The sequence below is a fragment of the Mesoplodon mirus genome, assembly GCF_964341445.2.
Source record: "Mesoplodon mirus genome assembly, chromosome: 20".
Taxonomy (NCBI): domain Eukaryota; kingdom Metazoa; phylum Chordata; class Mammalia; order Artiodactyla; family Ziphiidae; genus Mesoplodon; species Mesoplodon mirus.
In genome coordinates, this window is record NC_138996.1 from 9,084,482 (window position 1) to 9,111,483 (window position 27,002).

The window sequence follows — 27,002 nt, forward strand, 5'->3', positions numbered from 1 at the left end:
AGCCCTGTGCTTACAGCTTCACAGAAGCAGAGGCATGTCCATTTCCAGGCACAAATTATTTCAGTCTCTACTGCTCTTCTATATATAGTGTCTGGCACTCAATTAAAAATGACAATACACACAGTAAGAAAACAACAACAACAAAGCATTGTCAATAGACAAAGCAATCAACAGAACCAGACTTAGAGATGACCTGGATATTGGAACTATCAGATGGACTTTGAAATAACTATGCTTAATATGTTAAAGGATCTAGTAGGAAAAGTGGATTCTGTTCATGGACAGATAGGGGATTTCAGCAGAGAGATGGCAACTGTAAGAAAGAGCCCAATGAAATGCTAGAGATTTAAAAAACTTTCATGGCAATGAGGAATTTCTTCAACAGGCTCAAGAGTAGACTGGACACAGCTTGAGGAAAGAATCAAAAAACTTGAAGACATGTTGGTAGAAATGAGCAAAATTGAAACAAAAAATAGAAAAAGAGTGATGAAAGAAAAACAGAAAAGAGCAGTCAAGGGCTGTGGAACAAAATCAGTTAGTCTAACATGCGCGTAACCGGAGACCCAGAAGCAGGTGTCTTCGGGAAGAAGAATTTGGCAAGCTGGCATTTTCCTGAGAAATGCGTGTGGTTTAAAAAATGCCCACAAGTAGCTACTGCTTTGCTCCCTAGCTTCTAATTTAGCCGAAGAAGTTCCTGTACTATCCCTCCACCTCCTTCTTGTTTATCTTCTACACCCAGTTATTTGGGGGAAGAAATATGTGATTTCTCCCCGTAATCCCCCTCAGTATTCCGTCTGCCATTCAGCGTGGAGTGGAGTGACTGTCAGGTTAGCGGGACTCACTGAAAAGGTGCGAGGAAGATTCAGCAGCCTGCCTTTTACTCTTAGCCAATACGTTAAACTTGATTTGACTCAAACACAACACACGGATCCTGATTGTAAAGAGGTGGTAGATTGCCCAGAATTGGCACCCCTCCTCCCTTCGCATTTGAGCAACAACAAGTCTGCTTAAAGAAAAAGAAAGTATGGGGCTTCCCTGGTGGCGCAGTGGTTGAGAGTCCGCCTGCCGATGCAGGGGACACGGGTTCGTGCCCCGGTCCGGGAAGATCCCACATGCCGCGGAGCGACTGGGCCCGTGAGCCATGGCCGCTGAGCCTGTGCATCCAGAGCCTGTGCTCCGCAACGGGAGAGGCCACAACAGTGAGAGGCCCGTGTACCGCAAAAAAAAAAAAAGAAAGAAAGAAAAAGAAAGTATGAAATGTAGTATTTATCCATGAAACGCTCTTTTGAAACACTGGAAATGGTCTCCTGCCTAGACTAGTTGTGCCTCTAATAAGACAGGTGTACAAGCTCCTTTGGGTACATATGCCCTAAACTTGTTTTCAGGCTTTCAGCGACTTCAGCCGTGGCCATCCATCCATCTGCTGAGGCCAGTTGCTGGAGAAAACTTGCAGAAGTGGGTCTGGATGTTTGTACGTTCCTGGAATCCAGATGCTTCATGGAAGAAAGAGGAGGGCACTTGATGAGAAGGGCCGGGAGCATAGTTTCTAAAATCTGAGCTCATGGGTTTAGAATTTAAACTCAGACATGTTTAAACTCACGTTGCCGTTGTTAATGGACTTGCACCCCTGGCTGTGTGCAGACTGCCCTGAAAAGCCCTCTGCGAAACTTTCCTGACCCCTTAACCAAGCAGCTCCTTTCTCCTCTGTGCTACTTTCAGTCTTATACCTGCATTTTGGGCATTTTTCACGTGATTTTGCATTTTTTTTTTTTTTTCTTTTTGCGGTATGCGGGCCTCTCACTGTTGTGGACTCTCCCGTTGCGGAGCACAGGCTCCGGACGCGCAGGCCCAGCGGCCATGGCTCACGGGCCCAGCCGCTCCGCGGCATATGGGATCCTCCCAGACCGGGGCACGAACCCGTATCCCCTGCATTGGCAGGCGGACTCTCAACCACTGCGCCACCAGGGAGGCCCCTGCATTTATTTTTATGCATCTCCTCTCTGTCCTAAACTGAGTTCTTCAAGGGTCAGGGTTTGTGTTTTAGGCGTCCCTAGCTTAGTGCCAGGCACAGAATAGCTTCTCAGTAAATGTTTGCTGAAGCGGATTAAGTGCATGCTCGGCGTGAGGTAACTGGAGTTGGGACAAGAGTTTGTCATAGCCATGCCCCTGTGTGATTCTGCTTTGCACTAGATTCCTGGGTCTTCTTGCACACCCGTCACAGCTGTGCCACATGGGCTTGTTCTGTGGCCCTGGTGAGGGTGTTGGATTCAGATCATCACAGTAGTGGAAGTAACTTAGTGTGACTATGTTGGAAACAAATCAAAGATAAAGTGAGCAAAATAAAGTCATAAAGAAGAAAGAGATCTTTGAACCAGGATCCGAGGTGGAAGCTGAGTAAAACTATTAGAGACACAGATCTATTGATATTTAGACGGTCCCTTGCCTTCTGCCAGAGTTCAGCTTTGGGACAGGGGTATGTGACCCAGGGAGGGAAGCAGAGGGGCTTCCTAGGGACCAGGGCAGCGAGTAAAATCCTGGGGACCAGACCCACACGGACGGTGATGGTGACTGAGCAGTCCCTCTAAGGTGCCTGGTAATCACAAAGGGAACCTGTGCTTTCATCAGTTGATGAAAAGAAACATACTAGTCCCTCGGGTTAAAAAAAAACAACCCAAACTCTTTCTTCCAGTGGCATCCAGGTTGGTTCTATATGTGGCTGTGACCTAGAAAGGCTGTGTGACCTGAGCCAATCATTTGACTTCTCTGGGCCTTGTTTTCCTCAGCATTCAGGGATCTCCAATAACCCTTTGGACGCCAGCATCCTCTGGGCAGACCGTGTGTCTATAATCCCTGTGGATTGAGAGCCTGACTCTGGCTCCAAAGAGCAGGGACAGCCACCCCTGGGGTGTTAGCAGCAAACATTAGTGTTTTCCTTGTAGACTGGCCACTTCCCCAGCTTTGAGGCATTCAGGACCAACGACTGCTCCTGGAAAGTGACTGCACCCCCCCAGCAGCGCTGAAAGCCCCGCAGTCAGCACACGCACGCTCGAAGCCCCAGCCGAGTCCCCTGCAGTGAGCAGACTGTGACTCCCACAGTGGTATGCCCACCCCGGGTTCCCACGTGACCACAGGGTGCCTGCGCTCAGCGCCCAGAACCTTCCAGACACAGCGCTGCTGGGTGTGAAGAGGGGATTGCAGATGGCAGCGCTGGGGAAGGAGGGGCCCCCTGCGGTGCAGACCCTTCCCCGGGGTAGAGTCAGGACACAAAGCTGGAGAGAGTGGCTCCAGGCCCCCCCCGAGCGGGTCACCTGACAAAGGCTTTTCTGCAAGTTTGTGTTTTGCAGAATGATTTGAGGGGAACTGGCTTCAGCCCCGAGCTCCTCCCCTCGCTCAGACTCCTGCAGTCACAGACCTGCTGTCTTGCCTTCAACCACTTTCTCCCTTTCTGGTATCAAAGCGGGCTCTGACCTAGCCTTTACCTGATAAACTCATTCACACTGGGGTGCGGATTATTCACACCGCTTTGGACCCTGCGTTTTCATGGTGTCCAAAATCTGCAAGAGGAAGAAATCTAACGGAGATTTTCAGGCATTGCATTGGCGAGAGGAAATATTGCAGCGGGCTCTCCCATCCCCTCCACATACACCCACCCTGGCAAGGCTGGCTGTGCTGACGGGCAAAGACTTGGCCAGCTGTACTCTGTGTGTTTGGGGCGCAGGGCGGGTCCGACTGAAATAGGAAGCAGGTAAAGTTCCCTTCAAGCCTACTGTGGCCTGTTCTCTGACAGCCAAGGCACCTGTTATATTTGCCCCGTCCAAGGCCCCCGACGTAAAGGGGGTCTTATACATGTTCCATTCTCCCATCATGAGGCACCTGTGTCACGTTACGGCAGTGATCACCCATTACTTTCCAGTGCTGGTTTTAGCAAAGCAATAGGACTAACCTGTTAATGGGTTAACGCACTAGCATTCCCAGGCAGAATATCTGTGTTTGGGTTGGAATCTCCTGAAAATGATGCCCTGATACAAAGGGAGGGTGGGAGTTTCAGGCCCCATGGTGGGGCTGCAGAGATATTTGAAGATGGGTGAGCCAGGGAACGCTCCATTCACACCATCAGGAACCAACCCCTCCATCTTGGTGATGAGAGTCTTTCTTATCAGCCAGAGCCCATGGTGGCCCTGGGGCACCCCCTGAAAGGGGACGTGGGAGAACAGAGTTGACCAGCAGAGGAGACGGGAAGGAGGAGACGGGAAGAGGGGAGATTGCTGGCGGGGAAGGAGGGGGTTGGAGATCACTGACTGATGAAAATCATTCTCTGTGTGGAGCCAAGATCTACTTCTCCATTGGAACTGAAAGCTAGTTCCATCGTGTAGTCAGTTATTTGTGTTCTGAGTAGCTCTCTTTGAAGGCAGCTTTTGCCAGAAAGTTTCAAGACATCTAAGTGCAAGGGTCAGAAGGGTCCAAAGCAGGAGGGGACCAGTGAGGCTTGCGCTGGCTGCTTTCTTTAGAGCCCGGGTGGTTGGAACTTTAACTACCCAGTGAGAGTTCTGCTTTTGAGGACTTAGTGGTTGGCCCTGGAAAATGTTTGCTTGGTTTTTTTTCCCCTAAGATTTAACTGTCAGACAAGCTTTGGTCACAGGCTGGCTCTGCCCTGCGCCTATGTCGACACCACTCGGGGTCTCCCCTTCGGGCCCTTGGCACGGCCCCTCGCGGTCAGGGACCTCGGTCCAGCCGCCTGGACCAGCAGGACGCACGGACCCTCTAACCCCACCGTCCCTGCCTCTCTGCTCTTCACAGAATGGGCTGAACGGCTTGCACCTGGCCTCTAAAGAAGGCCACGTGAAGATGGTGGTCGAACTTCTGCACAAAGAGATCATCCTGGAAACGACAACCAAGGTACGTCTCTTGGGGGGGCGGGGGTGGGAGGTTTCCATCAAAATTCACATATTGTCCCAAACCCTAAAGACATAGAAACCAGCCCTTCATGACAGAAACCCAAGCCTGCTTCTGAACTTCTCTCGTCCTTCCAGTCACTTCCTAGTCCTGTGAGCCCCTGAAGTCACCTGAAAAACACAGGACCCCATTTCCACAAGGATTCAGGGGGCCTTTATCCTGATCACTCGACTGTAAATCTAAAAACAAAACCCTTTGCCCAGTGGCTTCATGCTTTCCCAAGCTAAGAGGTCCACAGGCAGGTGCCTTGGGTCAAAATCCTTGCTGAGATGTTTCATACTCTGTGACCTGAAGCAAGTTACTCAGCCAGTGAGAAGCCTCAGTTTACTCATCTTTAAAATGGAGATTATAACATGTAGTTGCAGGATTGGTGTGAAAATCAAATGTGGTAGTGAACGTATAATGCCTATATAGGAAGAAATCAATAAATATTGGTGACTATGTCATTCGTGAGGGCTGTGGAAGGGTCCACATCCCTCTCATTTATCCTTCTCCAACCGTGAGTCTTCCTTGGTCAGCCCCAAACCCATTTCCTCTCCTTACTGGGTCCCTTGAACAGTGAACAGTGTTCTGTTTACTCCAAGCATTTGTGCGATGTCACACCTCTCCCAGCAGGACGGTTCTCCCCAAAGCAGTAGATTATAAACACCCGTGACTTAAGTCCAGAAACTGCAGTCATGAAATTGATGCACCTACATGTTGCAAAATCAGTTTCATTTCTTATGCATCTTATTTGTTTACTAAGCAACAAGCAGCCAGCATTTAAAAACAGAAAATTAAACCCCCCAAATCACCTCTGTTTACTGTGTCAAGTACTGTTTCCTCTTCTCCTCCTTCCTTCGTTACATCCCATGGTTTTCTTCCTGGGCTGGGCCCTGCAGCCTCTGATTTTCCATGTGCTGTTTATTCAGCGTGGTCTCACGCACAGCCCCGATTTCAGTTCCACGCAGCAAACGTTTTACCACCTCCTGAGCAGAGAACCAGAAGAACAGCAGATAGAGAACAGATATAATTTATGGTTATGAAGTGAACTACCAAAATATTATGAAGGTAGACTCTTCTCTCGAGGTAAAATTCTGTAATTTTCATGTCATTTCCCAAAGGTGAAAAGATCTCACGGATGAAATAGACTGACTTGCTTTTTCTGAATGTGTACAGGGCATTTTTTTTTCTAACCCCATGACAATTTCCACCCGGCTTCTTCTGTGGATGAAAGGGATGTGGTTATTTCTCATCTAATGCTGTCAGCTGCCTGGCTGCAAGCATGGTGCCATCTGACCGGCTGTGGTGGCCAGAGTGGCTGCCCTCCCCCTGGCATCCCCACAAGAGCTGCAGAAACACTACGCTTCAGCACGTTTACTATCTCTGAATTTCCCCCTTGGATCGGTATTCTGCAAGCGAACGCTTGGTGTGTCCCTGTTATTTATAGAAATTGTATAAGCCAACGTGGTTTCTGAGGGCCCAACAGAGGGAGGAAAAAAAGGGTGAAGCTGAAACTGTGGGCAAAGCAAGCGTCACAACAGATTGGGGAATTGTAATGGGTCTCGCAAGCAGGAGCGAGATTAAAAAAAGAAAAGACTAAAAAGCCAAAACCAATATAGGTTCCTAAACTGTGCTTAGCAAATTTAAAAGCGTGAAACAAATGTATTCTTTGCCTCCCCCTGCACCCCCCCTCCCCAGCCTGGGCACTCACTCAGCACCCACTGCAGCCACCCTCCCTGCTGTGAGCTCTGGGACTCCCTGGAAATGGAGAAATTGGGTCTTTGTGGATCCAAATATAGCTAAGTAATTTTTCCTGCTTCTTTGAGGGCACGTTCCTTCATGCTGAGGGAGGGGCAGAAAAAAACCCCATCTCCCTGTGACTCCGGACCTGAGGCTGGGGGTCTTCTTGAGCCTTGTGGCGCGTGCATGTGTGTGTGGAGGGGGGCATCCGTTCCTCACCAGGGCTGCTCTCAGCCCAGGTTCTGAAGATGTCACGTGCCGAGTGCCACGGCCAGGCCTCCACATCTCTCCCTGGCCAGCTTCCCTCCACGTGGGTTTATACGGGGTGAGTCCTGTCGTCCTGGGATTTCAGGCAGGAAAGGGCAGACGGAAAAAAATGTTCGAAATTCCCTTCTTGAGCTGGCCCGGTGCCTGACACACACATGCTCAGCGTGTGGCGAATGGATGGATGGACACGGCACGCCTGCTCCTAGGTGGGGAGGCGTGGAGGTCTGAGTCCTGATTCCTAGAGACGGTTCTGGTGCCAGCAGCCCTGTTCCTCCTGGTACAGCGAGTGAGTTGGACCCAGGTGCCAAGGTGTCTAAGTGGAGGCTCTTCGGACTTTGAAGAAAAAAAGATTACTTAGCATCTATATACGCATTTCTGGCACTTAGTCTCTGATGGATATTTGAGGAAGAACCCTTCTGCTTATCAAATGGGACTTAAGGAGAAATCAGAAAGACACATTTGGGAGGTAACGAGAGGACCCTCCTGCCTGAAACAGGCCACACTTTAGAGGCAGAAACGTGAGCCCTGGGGCGCCGGGTGGCCCTGTGATGCTCAGACCCTGTGATGCTCAGACCCCCTGGGGGAGGCGCTTGCCTCCCAGTGGCCGGTGGCCCCAGCGCACAGACTAGATTTGAAGTCCCTGTTTGGTGGGTTTCCTGAGATGGATTGGCAAGTGTTCATGTAGTTTAGTTAAAAACTATATGCCGGGGCTTCCCTGGTGGCGCAGTGGTTGAGAGTCCGCCTGTCGATGCAGGGGACACGGGTTCGTGCCCCGGTCCGGGAGGATCCCACGTGCCGCGGAACGGCTGGGCCCGTGAGCCATGGCCGCTGAGCCGGCGCGTCCGGAGCCTGTGCTCCACAGCGGGAGAAGCCACGACAGTGAGAGGCCCGCGTACTGCAAAAAAAAAAAAAAAAAAAAAAAAAAACTATATGCCATCTGAACTAGAAAACGTGAGGTCATGTGAGATCTGTGCTCCTTAAGTAGCAGAGGGACGGATGGGTCCAGCTGTGGTCCCTGTTGGATGGACGTTGTCAAGTGGGCCTGCCCCGCCTGCCCCTCCCGGAGCAGGGATGCCCGTGGGATCACATGAGGGAGAGGGACTTGGGAGGGAGGCAGGAAGGAACCTGGCAGGGAGGCGCATCCCGGAAACGGAAGCCACCTGCTGGACCTGAGCCCGCCCGTCCAGGAAGTGCCGTTAAATGCCCAGGATGGATCCAGACAAGAAGCCTCACATGTCCTCACCACTGCCACCACCTTCAGAGCCTGCCTGGCGTCTTAGTCTCTCTTACCAGTTCTCAGCTTTTGAAAAGTTTACCTTATACCAGCTGTGAATCTCATTTGCTTCTAGGGTTTCTTCTCTCCGGCCTTCCTCTGCTCTCTGACTTGGTGAACTCTGACTCACTGTATTTTACTTATTCGTATTCTTCCTTCGTGTTTTCCTCTGCCAGGTTCTATTCTGTTTATTTTTCCGCACTTAGTTTCAGGTTTTTCTTTACTTCTACCGACATTATATAGTTCCTTGTACTAACCGCCCCCCAACTCCTTTACCTATCTCTGCCCTTTCTGCTTCTATCTGATGCTTGACTACCCCTCACCCCGTGCCCCCTTTGGTCCAGCCTTTGGCCAGTGCGTGTTGCTGTAATGGCACGAGGGAGCTGGGCCCGTGGGATCTGTGGCCTCCTTTTCCCTGGAGCTCGGGGCCTCCACGGCCTGGGAGGAGCCAGACGTCCAAGGAGCCAGCTTGCCCGGCAGCCCTTCCGCAGGCGTCCTGGGGAATTCTGACTGCCTGTCGGCTGATGTCGGGACGCCGAGCCCAAGTGCAGCAGATCCGTGCTGAGAAGTTGGCTTTCTTGTTCTGGGGCATTCTTTTTTCAGGCGAAAGGGAAGAACTTCCCTCCCTGGGTTTCCAGGGCTGTTCATGATGTCTGATGGGTCAGGCACACAAGTGTGTGTGGTCCGCCCCTGGGGGCCATAAAGGAAGCCCGCTGCCTCCCCACAGACGACACCCTTATCCCGCACCTGTGACGGCCCTGTACCTGTGACGGGCCCCTGGGAACCTCCTGTCTTCCCTCCCCGTGTTTCAGAAGGGGAACACGGCACTGCACATTGCTGCCCTGGCGGGTCAGGACCAGGTGGTGCGGGAGCTCGTCAACTATGGCGCCAACGTCAACGCCCAGTCACAGGTGATGCTCAGGGCCCCGGGTGGTGGGGCTGCCCGTCCCCTTCACCGGGGTGGACACGCTGTGTGGCCGAGTCCAAATGTATTCAAATGTCTCCAAGCACCTTCTTGCTTTTTCCTGCTTCACAGTGGACGTTCTAAGCATGATGGGGTGGGTCATTGTGGACCCCGTCTCTGTTCCTTTAGCTGAAAATATATTTAGTTGTGGCTCATCTGTGTATGGGGGGGACATGAGGGGGGATGAGGAAGGGAGTGAAATTAGCGGGGGTGGGTGTGCGGAAGAGGCTGACCATTCTGGGAGGGGCAGAAACAGACTTCCGGAGAGGATCACCCCCACCTGGTGGCCTTTTGCAGTAACCCCGCTACGCCATTGCAAAGTGTCCGTGTGTTTTTATGCTGGAGACACAGGTGGGGATGTTGCCACAAGGGCTGGGTGGAAACAGGATGCAGGGAGAGCTGCCCGCGAGTTTGGAGGATTTTGCATTGGTTTTAGCATCTGTCAGTAACGTGGGTGAATTCCAATGGCTTTTTCTCTTGGCTTACAGAAAGGCTTTACACCCCTGTACATGGCAGCACAAGAGAATCACTTGGAGGTGGTTAAGTTTTTGCTGGAAAACGGAGCTAATCAGAATGTAGCCACAGAAGTAAGTATCTTGGGGACACGGCCTCACGGCTGAATGTCTCTCGGGGGGAGGACACGGTCCCAGGGGAGTGTGTTCCTGGGACATGGCTCGGGATGCATCCTCTGCCATGATCAGTGTCCTGGGTGCTGTCGGACCCTGCAAGGGGGCAAGAGACAAAGTCATGGCCGTTGAGGGATGCCCAGACACGTGCCAGAGAAGTGACAGCAAGGGTGAGCCTGTCATTCGCACTGTGACAAACACTGGAGGCCGGGCTGGGGTGGGAGGCGTGCGTGCACGTGTGTGTGTGTGTGCGTGCACGCGCATGTGTGGGTGACAGGTCTGCCTCGGACCTTAGTGAGAAAGGCTTTTGCTGGGAAGCCACGTACACTCTTGGACAAGTCCATCGACCCTGAGTTTTGTCACTGGTGAAATGATGAAATCGGACTAGATGGAGCCAAAGCTTCTCTTCACTCTTAGCGTCAGATGACATCTGCTTTGCCAGTTCAGGGGGCCCTGTGCCCCTAGTACACACCGAGGAGATTAATAACAGTAGCTCACAATTGAAACCTCGGTGCCTGGTGTGGTTTCCAGCGTTTGGTAGGCGTTCAATAATATTTGTGAAGTGAATGAAGGAATGCTGGTCGGCCGTCCGTTCACAGCACGGTCCTGACTCCGGGTGATGGGGTGAGAGGGAGGCAGAGAGATAGGGCAGTCAAAGCTCCATCAGCACCCAGACTAGGGGCGCGTCCTAAAGGAAACGTTAAATACGCGCCAAAGGGAAATTACTGGAGGTGCTGTGAGATGGCAGGGAACGAAAGCAGGGCCACGAACGGCGTCAGGGAGGAGGTGGCACCTAAGCCGAGCTTGCAGGCTGTGGAGGAGGGAGGTCCCCTCGGGCAGAGGGCAAGAGCCCTGAGCTTGAAAGCGCGTGTCCTGCCCTGAGGACCGAGTGCTCAGGACGGTCAGAGCACATGGTCTCTCCTCTCCCCCTCCCCGGTCAGGACGGCTTCACCCCTCTGGCCGTGGCCCTGCAGCAGGGCCACGAGAACGTGGTGGCGCACCTCATCAACTACGGGACGAAGGGGAGGGTGCGCCTGCCGGCCCTGCACATCGCGGCCCGCAACGATGACACGCGGACGGCCGCGGTGCTGCTGCAGAACGACCCCAACCCTGACGTACTTTCCAAGGTGAGGCGGCCGGCGGGGCCGGGATCACGCTGGGGCCCGGGCCGGGGGCCCTCGGGGCCTCCACCGATTCCCAGCAGTTACCTGGAACCAGCCCAGACCACAGAAGCTCCGGCGTGCACCCCAAGCACCCGCCCCACTGCGCCCGCTGTTCCACCAGCCAGCTGAGAGCCACAGGGGACGCCCCCCCGTTAAACCCCCGGGCAACGCCGAAGAACGTGTGCTCGCTGTGGCTCCAGGTCACCCAGAGCAGCGTCCAGGCGGGGCAGGAGGGGCCTCTGGCCAGAGGAGGACTTTGCAGTCCATCCCCCCCACCCAGGCGGTGTTCTAGAAGTTTATTCCAGCTCTTTCCCCAGCTTCCCCCCGGTTGGAGGGAGGGAGGGAAGGGTCCCCACATGGAGATGGGACCGGGGAGGGGCCTCCCAGGGGCCTGGACAGCCCGCTGTCTGCACACGCTGTCCGATGTTTTCACCACCTGTAAGTTTAGACTTAACGTCTCCCTCCCGCTGGGAATGAACTTGCACTGAGTCAGTCACACAGGCCCCTGCCCCATGGTCAGGGGTTCCGCCTGGAAAACTGCTGCCTGGATTGTTAGGCGTGGTCGGGGGTTAGGAACAGGATGACAAGGGGCCCACCGAGGGTCAAAGGGCCACCCAGGGGCCACCGCACCCCTATAGGGGCTGAAACCGTCCCAAGGATTAAGGTCATGGACCTCATAACACTTCCCACTCATTCATTAAAATGTCTTCATTCACTTCTGAAGTAACCGTTCAGAGGAACGGGCCCTGCCTGCAGGGTGGGAGGCGACCCTGGTCCATGGTTTGTCCACGTGAACCACGGAGACTGGGTGTCCCCAGAGGTAGCACCTCACTTTTGGATGTAACTTGCCGTGGGACATCTCTTGACCACTTCCGTCCGAGTCTGCCTGCTGTGTGAGGTCCTCTGGTCCTGCCGGCTTTCCAGAACCCCAGGCTGATCCTGAGGTAGAAGTGACAGTATGTGGCCTGTGACGCCTTGTCCCCCTCTGTTGTGTGCCAGACGGGATTCACCCCCCTCCACATCGCAGCTCATTACGAGAACCTCAACGTGGCCCAGCTGCTCCTCAACCGGGGAGCCAGTGTCAACTTCACGCCCCAGGTGAGGCGCTTTGGTGAGGCCGCCCATGCGTGCAGGGACTGGGCGTCTAGAACCCCGTGCCCCCCTCTCGTGGCACCAAGGGACATCCCCGCACTGCAGACGTGCCTGCGGGTGAAGCAGCCCTGGATGGGTTTCTGAGAAATTGCAGCCTGTGTTTTTTTTTGTTTTTTTTTTTTTTTTTGCGGTACGCGGGCCTCTCGCTGTTGTGGCCTCTCCCGTTGCGGAGCACAGGCTCCGGACGCGCAGGCTCAGCGGCCATGGCTTACGGGCCCAGCCGCTCCGCGTTATATGTGGGATCCTCCCAGACCGGGGCACGAACCCGCGTCCCCTGCATCAGTAGGCGGACCCTCAACCACTGCGCCACCAGGGAAGCCCGCAGCCTGTGTTTTTGATTCTGGGGGACCTGGGCTCAGCCAGCTTGCTTGTGATGAACCGAGAGGCTGGCGTGTCCTTAGAGGCTTTGAAATCTTTCTTAGGCGAGAAGAGTCCTAACAGTGGGCTCAGAGTGGCCGCTTGCCTTGGGCTGGGGCAGGGCCACAGGGGAGCAGGGCGCAGCACAGCTGCCTCCCAGGACGCACGCCCTGACCAGTCCCTTCCTCCCTTCCAGAACGGCATCACGCCGCTGCACATCGCTTCCCGCAGGGGGAACGTGATCATGGTGCGGCTTCTGCTGGACCGCGGGGCCCAGATAGAAACAAGGACCAAGGTGGGTGCCAGCAAGCTGCCCGGCAAGGCCAGGGGAGCGAGTGCTGCCTGCCAGGGCCCCACCCAGGTAGTGGGCTCCCCGTGATCAGCTAGGGAAGGGCATCCAGCCTCTAGAAGAGCCCACAGGGGCAGCTGGAGACCAGACTGCTCCATCGAGCAGGTCCTTAAGGCAGCCTTCTCGTGCCTCTCCGGCTGGAATGATGCCACAGGTGCCCTCTCTCCAGCGACCTCTGATGGGTGCCTCTGGGGCTTTCTCTTTTTGACTGTCTTTTAAAGGATGAATTGACACCTCTCCACTGTGCAGCTCGGAATGGGCACCTGCGAATCTCAGAGATCCTGCTGGACCACGGGGCGCCCATCCAAGCCAAAACCAAGGTGCGAGCTTCCTTTCTCCGAGGAGCATCTCTTAGGCAGGGCTCCAGGTCAGGCCGACCCGGGTCGAATCCCATTTCTGAGAAACAGAGATGCTAATTCTACTAACTCAGCCAGTGTGTGTGACGTTGACCCCAATGTCTGTCACACAGGAGGCACTCAGCTCTAATTATATCTAGATCAAGGTTGGCACCCTTTCTCTCTAAAGGGCCAGATAGTAAATATATTTAGGCTTTGCAGGCCCTGGTCAATGTCACAACAATTCAAGTCTACCACTGTAGTGGGGAAGCAGCTGTGGATAATGTGCAAACTAGCAGCCCTGTTCTAATAAAACTTTATTGCCAAGCACAGGCAGCAGGCTGGAGTTGTCCCATGGGCTGTCATTTGTCTGTACAGCTCTAGATGAGGCCTCATCTCTTTTACCCTGGCTCCAGAAAAGACAGGAACTAAGCCCTCGGGGAGTCTTCAGAGCCTGGGCCGGACTGGATGATGTTGAAAAGAAAACAAAACGGTTCTTCTCAAGGTCCTTTCGGGGCCAGAGCAAAAGCCCGGCCCTCAGTTCTAATATGAGGTCTTGAGTCTTACTGGGGCTAAAGCTGTCAGACTACCTGGTCTACACCGCCTCCAGACCCACTGCCTCGTTCTTGGGGTGAATTTAGAAGGTGGTCAGAGCAGAGCAAGGCAGAGACCAGACCCACCCATGGTCACTCCCGAGGTTTTCTGTGTGCAGCTCCCTGTCGTAAGATTCTACACCATAAAAGCAATTTATTCCCTGACCAAGCATCATGTGAGTGTTCAGTGGAGCTCTCTGAAATCTGGGTCATGTTCACGGCCCAGGCTGTCGTGTGTGTGTGTGTGTACATTTCCCCTTTTTATAAGGACAGCAGTCATATTGGATTAAGGTCTACACCAGTGACCTCATCTTAACTAACTACATCTGCAGTGATCCTATTTCCAAATGAGGCCACATCACGAGGTCCCGGGCTTTAGGACTTCAGCATGTGAATTTTGAGGGACACAGTTCAATTCAAACACTAACAATAGCCATCATGCAGCTTGATTGTGTTTCTCCCTCGCTGAAAATCCTTCTTTCACCTGTCTCTTGCTAAAACCTAACGTCCCAGTTTCCTCGCTCAGGGGCTTTCATGATGCAGCTCCTGCCTGACCCTGGAGTCCAGCTCTATGCCCGTGGCCTCCCGCGTGTTTACCTGCATGGAGCTCCCTGGGTCCCGGGGCGGCTGCCTCTGTGGCACTGCACACGCCATTCCCTTCTCGGGGATGCTCTTCCTGTGTCATCTTCCTGGCGAGGTCCTAGCTCAAGGATCACCTCCCTGGGAAGCCTTCTCTCCCCACGTCCCCCCGACCCCATCATGACTCCACACTCCCCTGCTCCTCTGTGCTTTATCACGCCTTCCTGATGTCACCACGCGGAGTGGCAACAATGTATCTCTTTCCCCATCTTTAACCTACTAGTCTGCCAGCTTCCTTGGCCTAGAATTTTGTCTGTTCTGTTTCCCCAGAGCCTATCCCATACCTGGTGCACTTTAATCACTTAATATTTGCTGAATTAATGTCTGAATGAATGAGTGAGTTAGTCTTCTCTGTCTTTAATTGTTTGAAATAAGTTGCTATTTAAGAAACAGTAAAATAGATAGCTAGTGGGAAGCAGCCGCATAGCACAGGGAGATCAGCTCGGTGCTTTGTGACCACCTAGAGGGGTGGGATGGGGAGGGTGGGAGGGAGACGCAAGAGGGAGGGGATATGGGGATATATGTATATGTATAGCTGATTCACTTTGTTATAAAGCAGAAGCTAACACACCATTGTAAAGCAATTATACTCCAATAAAGATGTAAAAAAAAAAAAAAAGAAACAGTGAGGATCCTTAACAGTTTTTTAAAGTGATGTGCACTTGTCAGGGACAAAGAACGGAGGGTTTTAGATCCAAATTCCATTTTAGCATCATTCATTCGTTCAAGACCACACTGATTGAGGACCACTGTGTGTGTTACATGCGTGCGTGGGGTGTGTAAGAGATGCTAGGCACAGTCACTGATCTTAAGAAGCTTCTAAGGAAGGAGAGAAGATACATACACCTGAAAAGTTAATTAAGAAAACAATTCGGCAAGTATATAAGTACCGTCTGAGTGAGGGGTACAGATGAGGAAAGCCCACAGGAATGAAAGGTGGCCAGGGGAGGCTTCGTGGAAGAGGTGGGCCTGGCTAGAGCTGGCCTGGAGGATTTGGCGGGGTGAGAAGAAGGAGGTTTGCAATCAGAGACCAGCAGGAACGCGGAGGCCGGAATGAACCAGTCTCACCTGGGAGCCACGTGGAAGCCCTGTGTAGGGAGGAGGTGGGAAGTGAGGTTGGAATCGTTGCCTGCCTTGAATTTCCTTGTTCATTTCCTTTGCAACTGGTTGTTTTCCCTCTTCACTAGAATGGCTTGTCCCCAATCCACATGGCGGCTCAGGGAGACCACCTTGACTGCGTCCGACTCCTGTTGCAATACAATGCAGAGATAGACGACATCACGCTGGACCACCTGACCCCGCTCCACGTGGCCGCCCACTGCGGCCACCACAGGGTGGCCAAAGTCCTTTTGGATAAAGGGGCCAAACCAAACTCCAGAGCCCTGGTGAGTGGGAGGCTATCGGAGAAGGTGCCAGAGGGGCTAGGGCCAGAGCTGCATGGCTGAGCCCCCGGGGGAGGTACCCACTGGTGCCTGGAGCCACCCTGGAGATTCAGGGTGGGCACAGTGTCGGGGGGCGGGGCGCTGAGGCCCGCAGGGCATGGCAGCGCACAGGCGGATGTGACCTTACTCCCTGCCACATCCCACACATGATGACCGAGCCCCCGTAACAGGCTGAGGTCCGGGTGGGTTTGGGCCCAGGACACCTGACTCACAAGTAGTGTGTGCGGTAGGTCTGCGGGATGTCACTCCCGTCCATGCCCAGAGCTGAGGGTTGGTGATTTCTAGCGACTGCCTGGCTTTTTGATCTGCTTTGGGGGCGAGTGAAATGGGCTCAGCTAAGCATCCTTCCTCTGCAGAGGGGCCCACGGTGGTCATGGTGCTTGAGCAGAGGTGAGTTCAGGCCTAAAGCAGATTCCCTTCTGGGACTGTGGTTCTTTTCGCTTGCCCCAGGCCAGGGGCTCCCGGGGAAGTTGCTGGCAGGGCCGGAGTGCTGCAAGGAGCCTGCCCACACCCGCCATCTCCCCTCCGCCCATTCCCAGAGGAGGAGAATTTAGAAGGCGGGACAGCCTCCAGGCCGCAAGGATGGCTCATTCATTCATTGATTCATTCATTTGTTCAGAAAGCTTTCCCCGAGCAGTCCCCACTTGCCAGGCACTGTCTGGGGTAGTCGGGGTTTCTCAACCTCAGCACTGCTGACATTTGGGGCCCGATATTCTTTGTTGTGGGGAGACTGACCCGTGAATAGATGTTTAGCAGCATCCCTGGCCTCCGCCCACTAGGCGCTAATATCATTCCTCCTCTCCTTGTGATAATCAAAAACGTCTCTAGACATTGCCAAGTGTCCCCGGGGCGGGGGGTGGGTGGTGAGTCAAAATCCCCTCCCCTCACGTTGAGAACCACTGCCCTAAGGGTTAAAGCACTGAAAAAAACAAGCAGACAGGCAAAACCCAGCGAACAAACAGAAATCCCTGCCCTGGTGGAGTTTATACCCTAGCGTATCATGTTCGAGCGGGGCTGAGGTACAGAAATCCATTTGACTAGAAACGCACGGCGGTTTCAGGGAACGTGCTGTGCTTCACAGCAGTTCTCTTTATTGTAAATTTCCCCTTAAGGAAACTTTACACGGCAGGGTCTTTCAGTGCCTCCAAAAATATGACTAAATGTGGAAAAAGGGTTTACAGACAACATATCCAGGACCTCGCCGGGTGCATAGTGAGAGCCACCCGCCTCTTCCGTGATTCTCACTGATTGACGTTTAGGCTGGGCAGGGGCTGCCTTTTCATCAGGAGGGTGGTCTGGGTGTTCCTTGGGCTTGAGTGTGAGCCCCCGCTTGCCTGTCTCCCTATGTGTGGGGCTGCAGAATGGCTTTACCCCCTTACACATCGCCTGCAAGAAGAACCACATCCGCGTCATGGAGTTGCTGCTGAAGACGGGGGCCTCCATCGATGCTGTTACTGAGGTAGGAGAAACTCCGCAGGCGAGTGGACGGTCTCCACGGGCCTTCTTCCAATAGCCATCTTGAGAGTTGTTCTTTGTGGCTGCGTGTGTGTGTGTGTGTGTGTGTGTGCTAGTCTAGAACTCGCAGAGGAATACATCAGGGGTCGCTAAGACTGGGAGCTGGTGTCAGATCTCAGGGAGCTGTCCAAGGTCAGATGCAAAATGTTTTGAGTTGTACATGTGGGTGGAATCACCCTGCGGTGGTTTTTTTCCCCCTCCGGCCATTTTCCTGGAAGCAGACCCATTTCATAGAACTCCCTTTCCTTGGAAGACTGTTCTGGAGCCCCTAGAGGCAGGAAAGCTTAAGATCCATCTGGCTGTGTGTCCGGAGGAGCGGGAAAGGCTCCCCCGTCTCACTCCTGTCTGGTCTGTTCCAGTCCGGCCTGACACCTCTCCACGTGGCCTCCTTCATGGGGCACCTGCCCATCGTGAAGAGCCTGCTGCAGCGGGAAGCATCGCCCAACGTCTCCAATGTGGTGAGTCCGTGGGGAGCGCAAGCCCTTCCTGTGGATGGAGGGCTCAGAGGCGAGCATCTGCCAGCGATCCCAAGCTCTCCTCTCGAGGACAGAGGTAGAATTCTCAGAATAGCAGGCGCTTCGGACTTGGGGGAGGACGACTGTATGTACTGACGCTTTCCCAGTTAAACGTGTCACCCCTCTGTAAGTCTTGGGGGTTTTATTTTGGACGATCATTTGGGAACTTCTGTGAGTGTTATCTGGGAATACATGTATGTTTTTAAACATTCCTTAGCTCTGGGGTTTACCTTTTTTTTTTTTTTTTTTTTCTTTTATTTTTTTTAATTTATTTTTATTTTTTTTGCCTTATAACAAATTTAATCAGTTATACATATACATATGTTTCCATATCCCCTCCCTTTTGCGTCTCCCTCCCACCCTCCCTATCCCACCCCTCCAGGCGGTCACAAAGCACCGAGCTGATCTCCCTGTGCTATGCGGCTGCTTCCCACTACCTATCTACCTTATGTTTGGTAGTGTATATATGTCCATGCCGCTCTTTCACTTTGTCACAGCTTACCCTTCCCCCTCCCCATATCCTCAAGTCCATTCTCTAGTAGGTCTGTGTCTTTTAGCTCTGGGGTTTACCTTTAAGTGTATCTTACACACACACACACACACACACACACACACACACACACACACACACACACACACACACACACACACACACACACACACACACACACACACACACACACACACACACACACACACACACACACCAGGCATCAGCAGACTAAAGCCTGAAGTTGCTTGCTGGGACAACACCACCTCTTGGATGAATGCCCGCCAAGCTACTCCAGTCTGGCACTGCGGAGCTCTGTGTGTGCCCTTTTGGAAACCCAGCAGGTGTTAACACTTCCATAATTTTGTTATTTTACAGAAAGTGGAGACCCCGCTACACATGGCAGCCAGAGCAGGACACACGGAAGTGGCCAAATATTTGCTCCAGAACAAAGCCAAAGTCAATGCCAAGGCCAAGGTGAGTTCTGGAGATGGGAGGGATCCCGACGGAAGCAATTCAGGCGCAGGAGGAGCAGTCCTCCCTGATCAGAGACCAGGCTGCAGGGCTCGTGGCTCCGAGGTTCCTTGTCACACCTGCTTGGCTGCAGCACACGCTCCGGTTCTGCTTTGCAAGGGTTCTGAGAAGCCCAGAGATGTGTTGGCATCAACAAAAGGCCAAGAAACAGTATTGGGGGGGGCGCTGAAAGGTTGCGTGGTGGTTACAGTCACAGTATCAGAAGAGAAGCAACTTTTTGAAGAAAGGGTTGCCGGTGAAAATCAAGATGCCCCCGCGATGTAAAAGGCATCTCTGAGGGACTGAGCGAGCAAAGGGTAAGAAGAGCTGCTGAGTTTGCAATCTGGCTTTGGCCAGGATCAGGCTTTCCTACCGCACAGACCACAGAGCCTCTGTTTAGTGTCAGGACTGTGGTTTGGGTTTGAGCCATGTGAGGCAGGCCCCCAGCTGGGCCCAGTAACACAGAGACCCTGCCCACTGACCCCCTCAGCTTCCGCAGGAAACTGGAAGGGGTGGGGCGGGGGGAGCGGAAGCTGGGATGAAAAGTCATCTTTCCCCAGGTCTGACCCTCCCATAGTCCCTGGCCTAGAGAAAACCAGGGTAGCCTTCAGACAGAAAGACAAGTGGACGCTTAGACAGGCCTCGGGAGACAGTACAGTTCTCCTCGTTTGATTGCCCTTCGCTTTAGTGTGCTTTGCAGATAATGTGTTTGTTAGAATTTGAAGTTTTGTGGCAACCCCGCGTTGTCAGGTGAATAACATTTTTCTAGCAGTAAAGTATTTTTTAATTAAGGTAAGTGTGTTTTTTAGACATAATCCTATTGCACACTTAATGGAGTGTAATAGCGTGTAAATAACTTTTATATGCACGGGGAAACCAAAAAAATTCATGTGACTCGCTTTACTGTGTTACCCAATTTATTGCGGTAGTCTGGAACTGAGCCCACAATGTCCCCAAGGTCTGCCCATAAGAGCAACCACAATGTATAGTTTGTGCCAGACGTGGTGTGAAACATCTTACACATGCTGTCTGCTTGATCCTAACCGTAGCCCTATGAGGTCAATACCATTATTCCCATTTTACAGATGGGAAGGCTGAGCCTTTGGGCAATTAAGTAGGAATAACAACTAACTTAAAAGGTTGTTATAAGGATTAAATAATATAGAACATATTGATTCCCATAACTCAGAGATTTGAATCTCAGCTCTTCCTCTTACTAGCTGTGTGGCCTTGAGAAAGTCACTTAACCTCTCTGGGCCTCACCTGCCTTCTTTATAAAATGAAGAGTTGGGTTAGGTGACCTTAGCATTCCCTGTTCTTTGTTTTTGCTTTGGGTTCCAGGATGACCAGACCCCACTTCACTGTGCAGCTCGCATTGGCCACACAAACATGGTGAAGCTCCTGCTAGAAAATGACGCCAACCCCAACCTGGCCACCACTGCCGGGCACACTCCCCTGCACATAGCGGCCCGAGAGGGCCACGTGGAAACAGCCCTGGCCCTTCTGGAAAAGGAGGCGTCTCAGGCGTGCATGACCAAGGTACAACATTCCTCCTCCCATTCTCCAGAGCGGCAGGCTGGTCCCAGCTGGGCCTGGGGCAGGGGAGGGCGTTCCCACCTGCTCCTCTGTATTGCCTTGACTGTGCTGAGGGCTGCTGGGAGGAATGGACCCACAGGACTGGCCGCCACCTGTGAGCCGGATGTGTCCCGTCCTTCCCCGGGAAGGTGAACTGTAGTTTCTCATCCAGCCACCAGCCTTCGTCTGTTTATCATGGAATGGCTCAGGATCTGCTCTGGCCAGACCAGACAGGCTCTGGGATGCGAGAAGCCTGGCGGCCCAGGCCCTGCCCTCAACTAGCTGGCTGTCAAATAACAGCACCAGTGGTTTTGACTCCGTCACGAGAGGGGCAGGTGGCAGCCCCCTGGGCTCTGGGCGTCTCAGCGGGATCACACCTTCTGTGCCCTTTATTCTACTGGCCTCTCCATGCCAGTCGGGGTGGGACGCCTCCTTTGCCGCGGGCCTTTCTCCAGGGAGGATGGCGGGCCTCCCCACGGTTCCGACGGCCTGTGTTTCTCCTCAGAAAGGATTTACCCCCCTCCACGTGGCGGCCAAGTACGGGAAGGTGCGCGTGGTACAGCTGCTGCTGGAGCATGACGCGCACCCAGACGCCGCCGGGAAGGTGAGCTTGACCTTCCCTCCCGCCAGGGTGGAGCCGGGGCAGAGGGGCAGCTGCACCCGGGTGGTCATCTCTGCCCGAGCCGACTGCGTCCCCCTTGCGAATGGGCAGCCGTCCAGGAAGAATGGCCTCTGGGGAGACAGATCTTTCTGACAGAGGCCTTGCCCTCCTAGAAAGACCCGGCGGCCCCTCTGAGCGAGGGTGCTGCACTGCTCCATCAGCCCCTAGGACCCCCAGGAATGGAGGTGACCCCCCCAGGACTGAGGAGGTGGTGAACCCCCAGGACTGAGGCGGTGACCCCAGGAATGAGGCGTTGACCCCAAGACTGAGGAGGTGACCCCCCCAGGAATGAGGAGGTGGCCCAGGTCCAGCTGCTTATGTTCTTTAGTGACTTCAGCTCAAGACTGGCTCTGAAATGGTGTCAAGCAGATTTCCTGTGTAACAGAAGTGATATGGATCCCCACGTGGTGCTGCCTGGGGCCACAGGCATGGCCAGTGGGATGTCCCCTGAGTGAAGGCTGTCCCCTGTCCATCTCCCCGCAGAATGGCCTGACGCCCCTGCATGTCGCCGTGCACCACAACCACCTGGACATTGTCAAGCTGCTGCTGCCCCGGGGCAGCTCCCCACACAGCCTGGCCTGGGTAAGCCTCCTGGTCCCCACCCCCTCCTCACCCTGTCCCCACCCCAGGACAGCAGGCGACCGCCACCCCTCAGGGAGGGCTGTGCAGAAGCAGCCCGATTACCTGCAGTGCGATGGCTGCTGACTGGGGACCGGAACGGGCTGGGAAGTGGGGAACACTTCTCAGCCACAGGTCACCTCGCAGATGTGGAGCTCGTTTTACACAACTAATGTGTACCCCAAACTGGTGTCAGAGGTCAGCATGTACAGCGTGTTCGTGGATTCCGGGACCAGGGCCACACTTGGAGAATATTCAGGGCTGGGGGTGAACTCACCAGAACCCTGGAAAAAGGAACCTGTCTTGAGTGCGAAGAGTCTCCCCCAAATCTGTTTCTCTCTGGAGTTCCGGCTCTGAGATGGTGCCGTTTCTGTACATACGTTACACGTTGAGGCGTGGCTGGCATGCACCCTCACACCAGCCCCTGAGATGCTCAGAGCCATGGGTGCATCGCCCCTGAGGGACCCGGAGTGTAGGGAGTGGATGGGGCTTATGTACGAGTGGGCTGAGAGGGCGCTGTACAAGGTACAGGGATAAAGCTAGACGCGAGGATCATTTTGGGAGGACAGGCCATCCCCTGTGGGGTGAGAAGGTGTGCAGGGTCCGTGAGGGGAGGGCGGCCAGGGGGCTGGTGGCCATGCAGATGAGGGGCGAGGAGAGGGGGCAGGGCTTGGGTGCAAAGGACATCGCAGTCCCTGAGCTCACCCCAGTGCTCAGCCCTGTGGCAGGAGGGAGCCATGGGTGGGTCAGAGTGTGATTCCAGCCGACACCTGCTGACTTCCATGGGGACGCAGGGAAAGTCAGGGCCGGGCTTCAGTTTGCCTTCCCCTCTCAGAATGGATGCTTATCTGAATTTTACAGCCTCACTTTCCTGCAGACACAGCATCTCCCAGGCACCCCTTCTCCTTGGGCTCTGGTCCCGCACTGTTGTAGCAGAGCCCACATCACCGTGTAGACAGCGTGCAGCCCTGCTGGGACGTGACTTACTCCTGCTTCTGAAAATAAAACGCTGGACTCCCCTCCTCCTCGCACCGCTCCTTATATAAAAGAAATCAGAGCCAGGCTCATGGTATTTAAAGGGAGCTTTATCCAAGCACAAACTCTGCACAGATGGGTTTTGTTTCCATGGCAAAAAATAGTTTCCAAAGCAGTCTGGCGATTTTGTAGAATTTCACATGCGAGTCTCTCTGCACCCAAACCAAACCCACCCCTTTCTAATTTTAATGCTAATGTTGTTTTAATGTTTAGGCAGATCTCTCTCTAGTGTGCACATTCCTTTGGACGAGCTCATTTCCTTGGGAAAGAGGAGCCTTTGACTGGCTCACACCGTTCCTGAATCTTTCCCCGCGTCCCCCCCCCACCCCCGACTCTCCTGCCTCCCTGCCCCTCGTCCTTGCACCTACAGAAGGTGATTCATTCCCTGTAGTCCCAGCTTGGAGAAAGCTCACAGGGGTTGGTCCTTGATCTGAGACTGATGGTTGTTCTTGTATCTTGGTTTTAACTGGGGGTCACCTGGCAGCCTGACCTGGACGGGATGCCGTTCTTCCAGTGCAGACATCCTCCATTGCCCAAGTGGCCTGGACTTCTGATAATACTAACGTGAATAAGTCCTCAAGTTCCTGTCCTTTGTTCAGTAAGAGGTCCTAATAATCCTTGCTTCCATGCAGGGAATGGAAGGCAGGCTGCAGTCAGGCACCCTAGGTGAGCAGCAGCCTCACCCCATTTCATCCTGACTTGGGAGCTTGTTACGAATGCAGAATCTGGGGCCCCCCAGTCAGAATCTGCACTTTACCAGGATCCCAAGTGATTTCACACACATTCAAGTTTGAGAAGCACGGTTCCAGCTAAAAGACCTGGGCTCTGGAGTCGGAAGATTCTCTGATACTCAGAGAGAAGGATCTCCATCTGGGGCTGACTCCAAATCTCAGGCCTGATCCACTGAGCCACACCTCTTTTCTTTGCTCGCTTTTGATACAGTACAAAACTCATTTTGTTTAATTAATTTTATTACAGTCAAAATGCCAATCTTGTCAGGGGAACACAACCTACGAAGAATTTAATGTTTTCTCATAACATAATCAAATTTAAAAGGAGGAACAGTAGGATGAATCATCTTACATAATTACTCAGAGAGGATGATTTTTATTATTCAATTTAATTCCTTGGGTAAATGACAGCTTTCCTTTCCCCAGAATCTACTTTGCAGACAGATGGATCTCACCCTGTCCCCCAGTGCTTTAAACTGGGATTTTACTGTATTGGTCAGCCCCTTTTTTTCTGTTTCTTTTCCCTGATCAGTGGATCCTGGCAGAATCAGAAATGTTGGTTTCCACAATAAGGCAGTGGCTGGCAAAGGAGATTCAGTTCTGTGGGATGGCCAAAAGGATGCTGGCCGTGGCAGGAGACCATATGCCTTCTGCCATCTGCTCTGGGACTGGGTGGGCATATGCTTGGAAACTCCTGGGTCCTCCTGCTCAGGGGTCCTCAGGCCTGGCATCCCCCTTAGCCCTGAATGCTTTGTGGCCGACAACATCAGCCTTACCCAGACGCTTGTTGGAAATGCAGAGTCCAGGGCCTCCCTATACCGTCTGAGCCAGAATCTGCATTTTACGGAGATTCCAAGTGGAATCTTGCTCCAGTTGAAAGAACCTGGAATCTGGAGTCACAAGACCAGACTCGGGTTCTCTGTTGTTTCACTTACTATGTGACACTAGAAAAGGCATTTAGCCTCTCCAAGAACTGGCTTCTTTATCCACAAAGCAGGGTAGTAATAAAAATGCCTGTCTTACTTGCTGTACGTGGGTTGCAGTGAAGCTTAAAAAGGATAATGTAGGTGGAAGTGGTTTCCAACAGTGATGATCAAAGTAGGCTGCCTGCAGTGGGGTACGGAGTTTGCTCCCACGCACTGCTTCCTTCATTGAGAAAGTCTTCCTCCCAGGACAAAGGGGAAAGGAAAGCCAGCTGAATAGAGACTACACAGTGACGTAGCTGATTTACTGTGGGACCAATCTCCTCATCTCATAACGGACTTCACAGATTTGTGAACCAGGGCACTGCAAAACCATACAAAGGTTTATTAATTTTATATCTCAATTTTGGAAAGCACCTTCACATATATTATCATATTTGATCCATTCAACAACTTTAAGAACAAGGTAGATGTTACTATCCTCTTACAATGGCTTAAGAAATACAAAAGGAAGTCTAGTTGACGATCTTGCCCCTAGTCACATGGCCGGTTAAAGTAGACCAAGGACTGACTCCACACCCCCAGGTCCCTTGCTGGGGACATGTACTCTTAACGCCACCTGCCTGAAGCCACCAGGCCCAGGGGGAGCTCTTGGCCCAACATCACGAGGAGAGCAGGTCTCTGTTCCTTTTCATCTATGAACTGTCTTTGGGGGGCATGTTTCTTACTGCAGGAAAGAGGGCATGGAAGCCTTTCATTTACTTGTGTGCCTAGCTTGCTGGGTGTTCTATAGGCCTGCTGCCTGGTTGAATCCTAGCATCTGTTGGGGACACAGCACCTTGTGCACAGAAGATAGATGGAGAGAATGGGCAGGGCATTTGCTGGCTCTGGGAGCCTCTCCAAACCAAGTGGACTCGGTCGGTTGGTTTGTTTACTGAAGTGGCCCTCCCGGGTGACACCAGCCCTGAACCAGGCCTCCTGGCCCCTCCTCAGAGGATCTAAAACATAAGGCATGCGCTAAGCTTGTCAACTCAGCACTCCTGTAACAAGGCTCCGGTGGCCCCTTCTCTTTCAGAATGGCTACACCCCTCTGCACATCGCTGCCAAGCAGAACCAGATGGAGGTGGCCCGCAACCTGCTGCAGTATGGGGGCTCGGCGAACGCAGAGTCCGTGCAAGGCGTGACCCCCCTCCACCTGGCGGCCCAGGAGGGTCACGCGGACATGGTGGCTCTCCTGCTCTCCAAACAGGCCAACGGCAACCTGGGCAACAAGGTAAACATGCATCTGCAGGTATCCCTATAGACTCAATCACATTGGGGGGTCAGCTGACGACACACTGCATCTCAGGATCGAGCACCTGCTGTGTGCCCAGGTTCTGAATCAGGTGATGCGCGTGCACATGTGCACGCGTGCGTGTGTGTGTGTTCTTCATTGCAGCGTGCGGGCTTCTCTCTAGTTGTGGCGCATGGACTCAGTAGTTGCCGCTCCCGGGCTTTAGTTGCCCCGTGGCACGTGGGATCTTAGTTCCCCGACCAGGGATCAAACCCGCGTCCCCTGCACTGGAAGGCAGATTCCTAACCACTGGACCACCAGGGAAGTCCCCCCGTGTAGGTTTTATCTCAGTTTTGTAAATGAATAAACGGGTTCAGAAAGGTTGCTTATTCCAAGATTGCAGGACCCCAAGCCTACCTGATGCCAAAGCTTTGGCTGGTCCTTTCTAAAGAGGTTGACTCAAGAATCTACAAAAAGATCACTATTGAAAGCCACTGCATGCTTTCCCAAATATAGGCCAGTGTCTACATTCAGGAATGTACTAAGTAAGCTGGGACTAAATATTCTTTTTCTGTGAGGAAGATATTGTTTTCAGTGCCAACCTGTCCCTTAAATGGAGTCTCAGTCCAGGGACTGTTGATGTATGAGCAGGAAACCCTCTATATGGTGTACCTGGCACGTGGGAGGATGGGCATGGGAGCCGTTTCCCGGGTGACATCCTCATGGTTTTCATCAGCTTCTCAAAAGAACGCATGACCCAAGAAAGACTAAGAGTCACTTCTTCTGTTAAACAACAATTTTATTTAAATATAATTCACGTACCATAAAATTCGCTCTTTTGAACTGTACTATTCGGTGGTTTCTTTGGTATATTTGCAGAATTGGACGAACACCACCACCGTCTAACTGTACAACCTTTCTATCACCCCCAAAGGAAGCCTCAGACCCATTAGCAGCCACATCCCATTTCCCTCAAGCTCCCATCCCCTGGCAACTAATCTACTCTCTGTCACTGTGAATTTGCCTGTTCTGGACATTTCGTACAAATGGAATCATACGATATGAAGAGTCACTTCTTTAGACGATAAATGAACGTAATACAGTTTCAGAAAGGCAAGCATTTTGAGGGTAACTTAAGATTTCTTAAAAGCGTGTGGATCCATTGGCTCTATCTGGACAGCTTTGGACAGGTGACCCCCAGGAGGGAACTGTTAGGGCAGGACCATTATGTTGGACAGGACTCTTGGTTTCTCGCTGGTGCCATTTAAGTGAGCCAGGAGGAGGACGGGGATGCCCTGCCCTGAGACATCCCCACTCA

The 27,002-nt window shown here is 52.9% G+C and overlaps 1 protein-coding gene across 3 annotated transcripts in view; it reads left to right on the forward strand.

Moving 5' to 3' along the window:
• The window catches only part of ANK1 (ankyrin 1), a gene marked incomplete at both ends in the record, with an annotated part of 100,498 nt that overhangs the window by 22,196 nt on the left and 51,300 nt on the right, over positions 1 to 27,002 (forward strand). For all 3 annotated transcript variants that reach the window (XM_082608493.1, XM_082608494.1, XM_082608495.1), the window contains 15 exons: positions 4,798 to 4,896; positions 9,028 to 9,126; positions 9,668 to 9,766; positions 10,747 to 10,932; positions 11,968 to 12,066; positions 12,674 to 12,772; positions 13,048 to 13,146; positions 15,581 to 15,778; positions 17,196 to 17,294; positions 17,710 to 17,808; positions 18,734 to 18,832; positions 20,210 to 20,407; positions 20,949 to 21,047; positions 21,588 to 21,686; positions 25,487 to 25,684. In XM_082608493.1, coding sequence (XP_082464619.1) covers positions 4,798 to 4,896; positions 9,028 to 9,126; positions 9,668 to 9,766; positions 10,747 to 10,932; positions 11,968 to 12,066; positions 12,674 to 12,772; positions 13,048 to 13,146; positions 15,581 to 15,778; positions 17,196 to 17,294; positions 17,710 to 17,808; positions 18,734 to 18,832; positions 20,210 to 20,407; positions 20,949 to 21,047; positions 21,588 to 21,686; positions 25,487 to 25,684 — 1,869 coding nt within the window. The remainder of the gene's footprint in view (positions 1 to 4,797; positions 4,897 to 9,027; positions 9,127 to 9,667; positions 9,767 to 10,746; positions 10,933 to 11,967; positions 12,067 to 12,673; positions 12,773 to 13,047; positions 13,147 to 15,580; positions 15,779 to 17,195; positions 17,295 to 17,709; positions 17,809 to 18,733; positions 18,833 to 20,209; positions 20,408 to 20,948; positions 21,048 to 21,587; positions 21,687 to 25,486; positions 25,685 to 27,002) is intronic.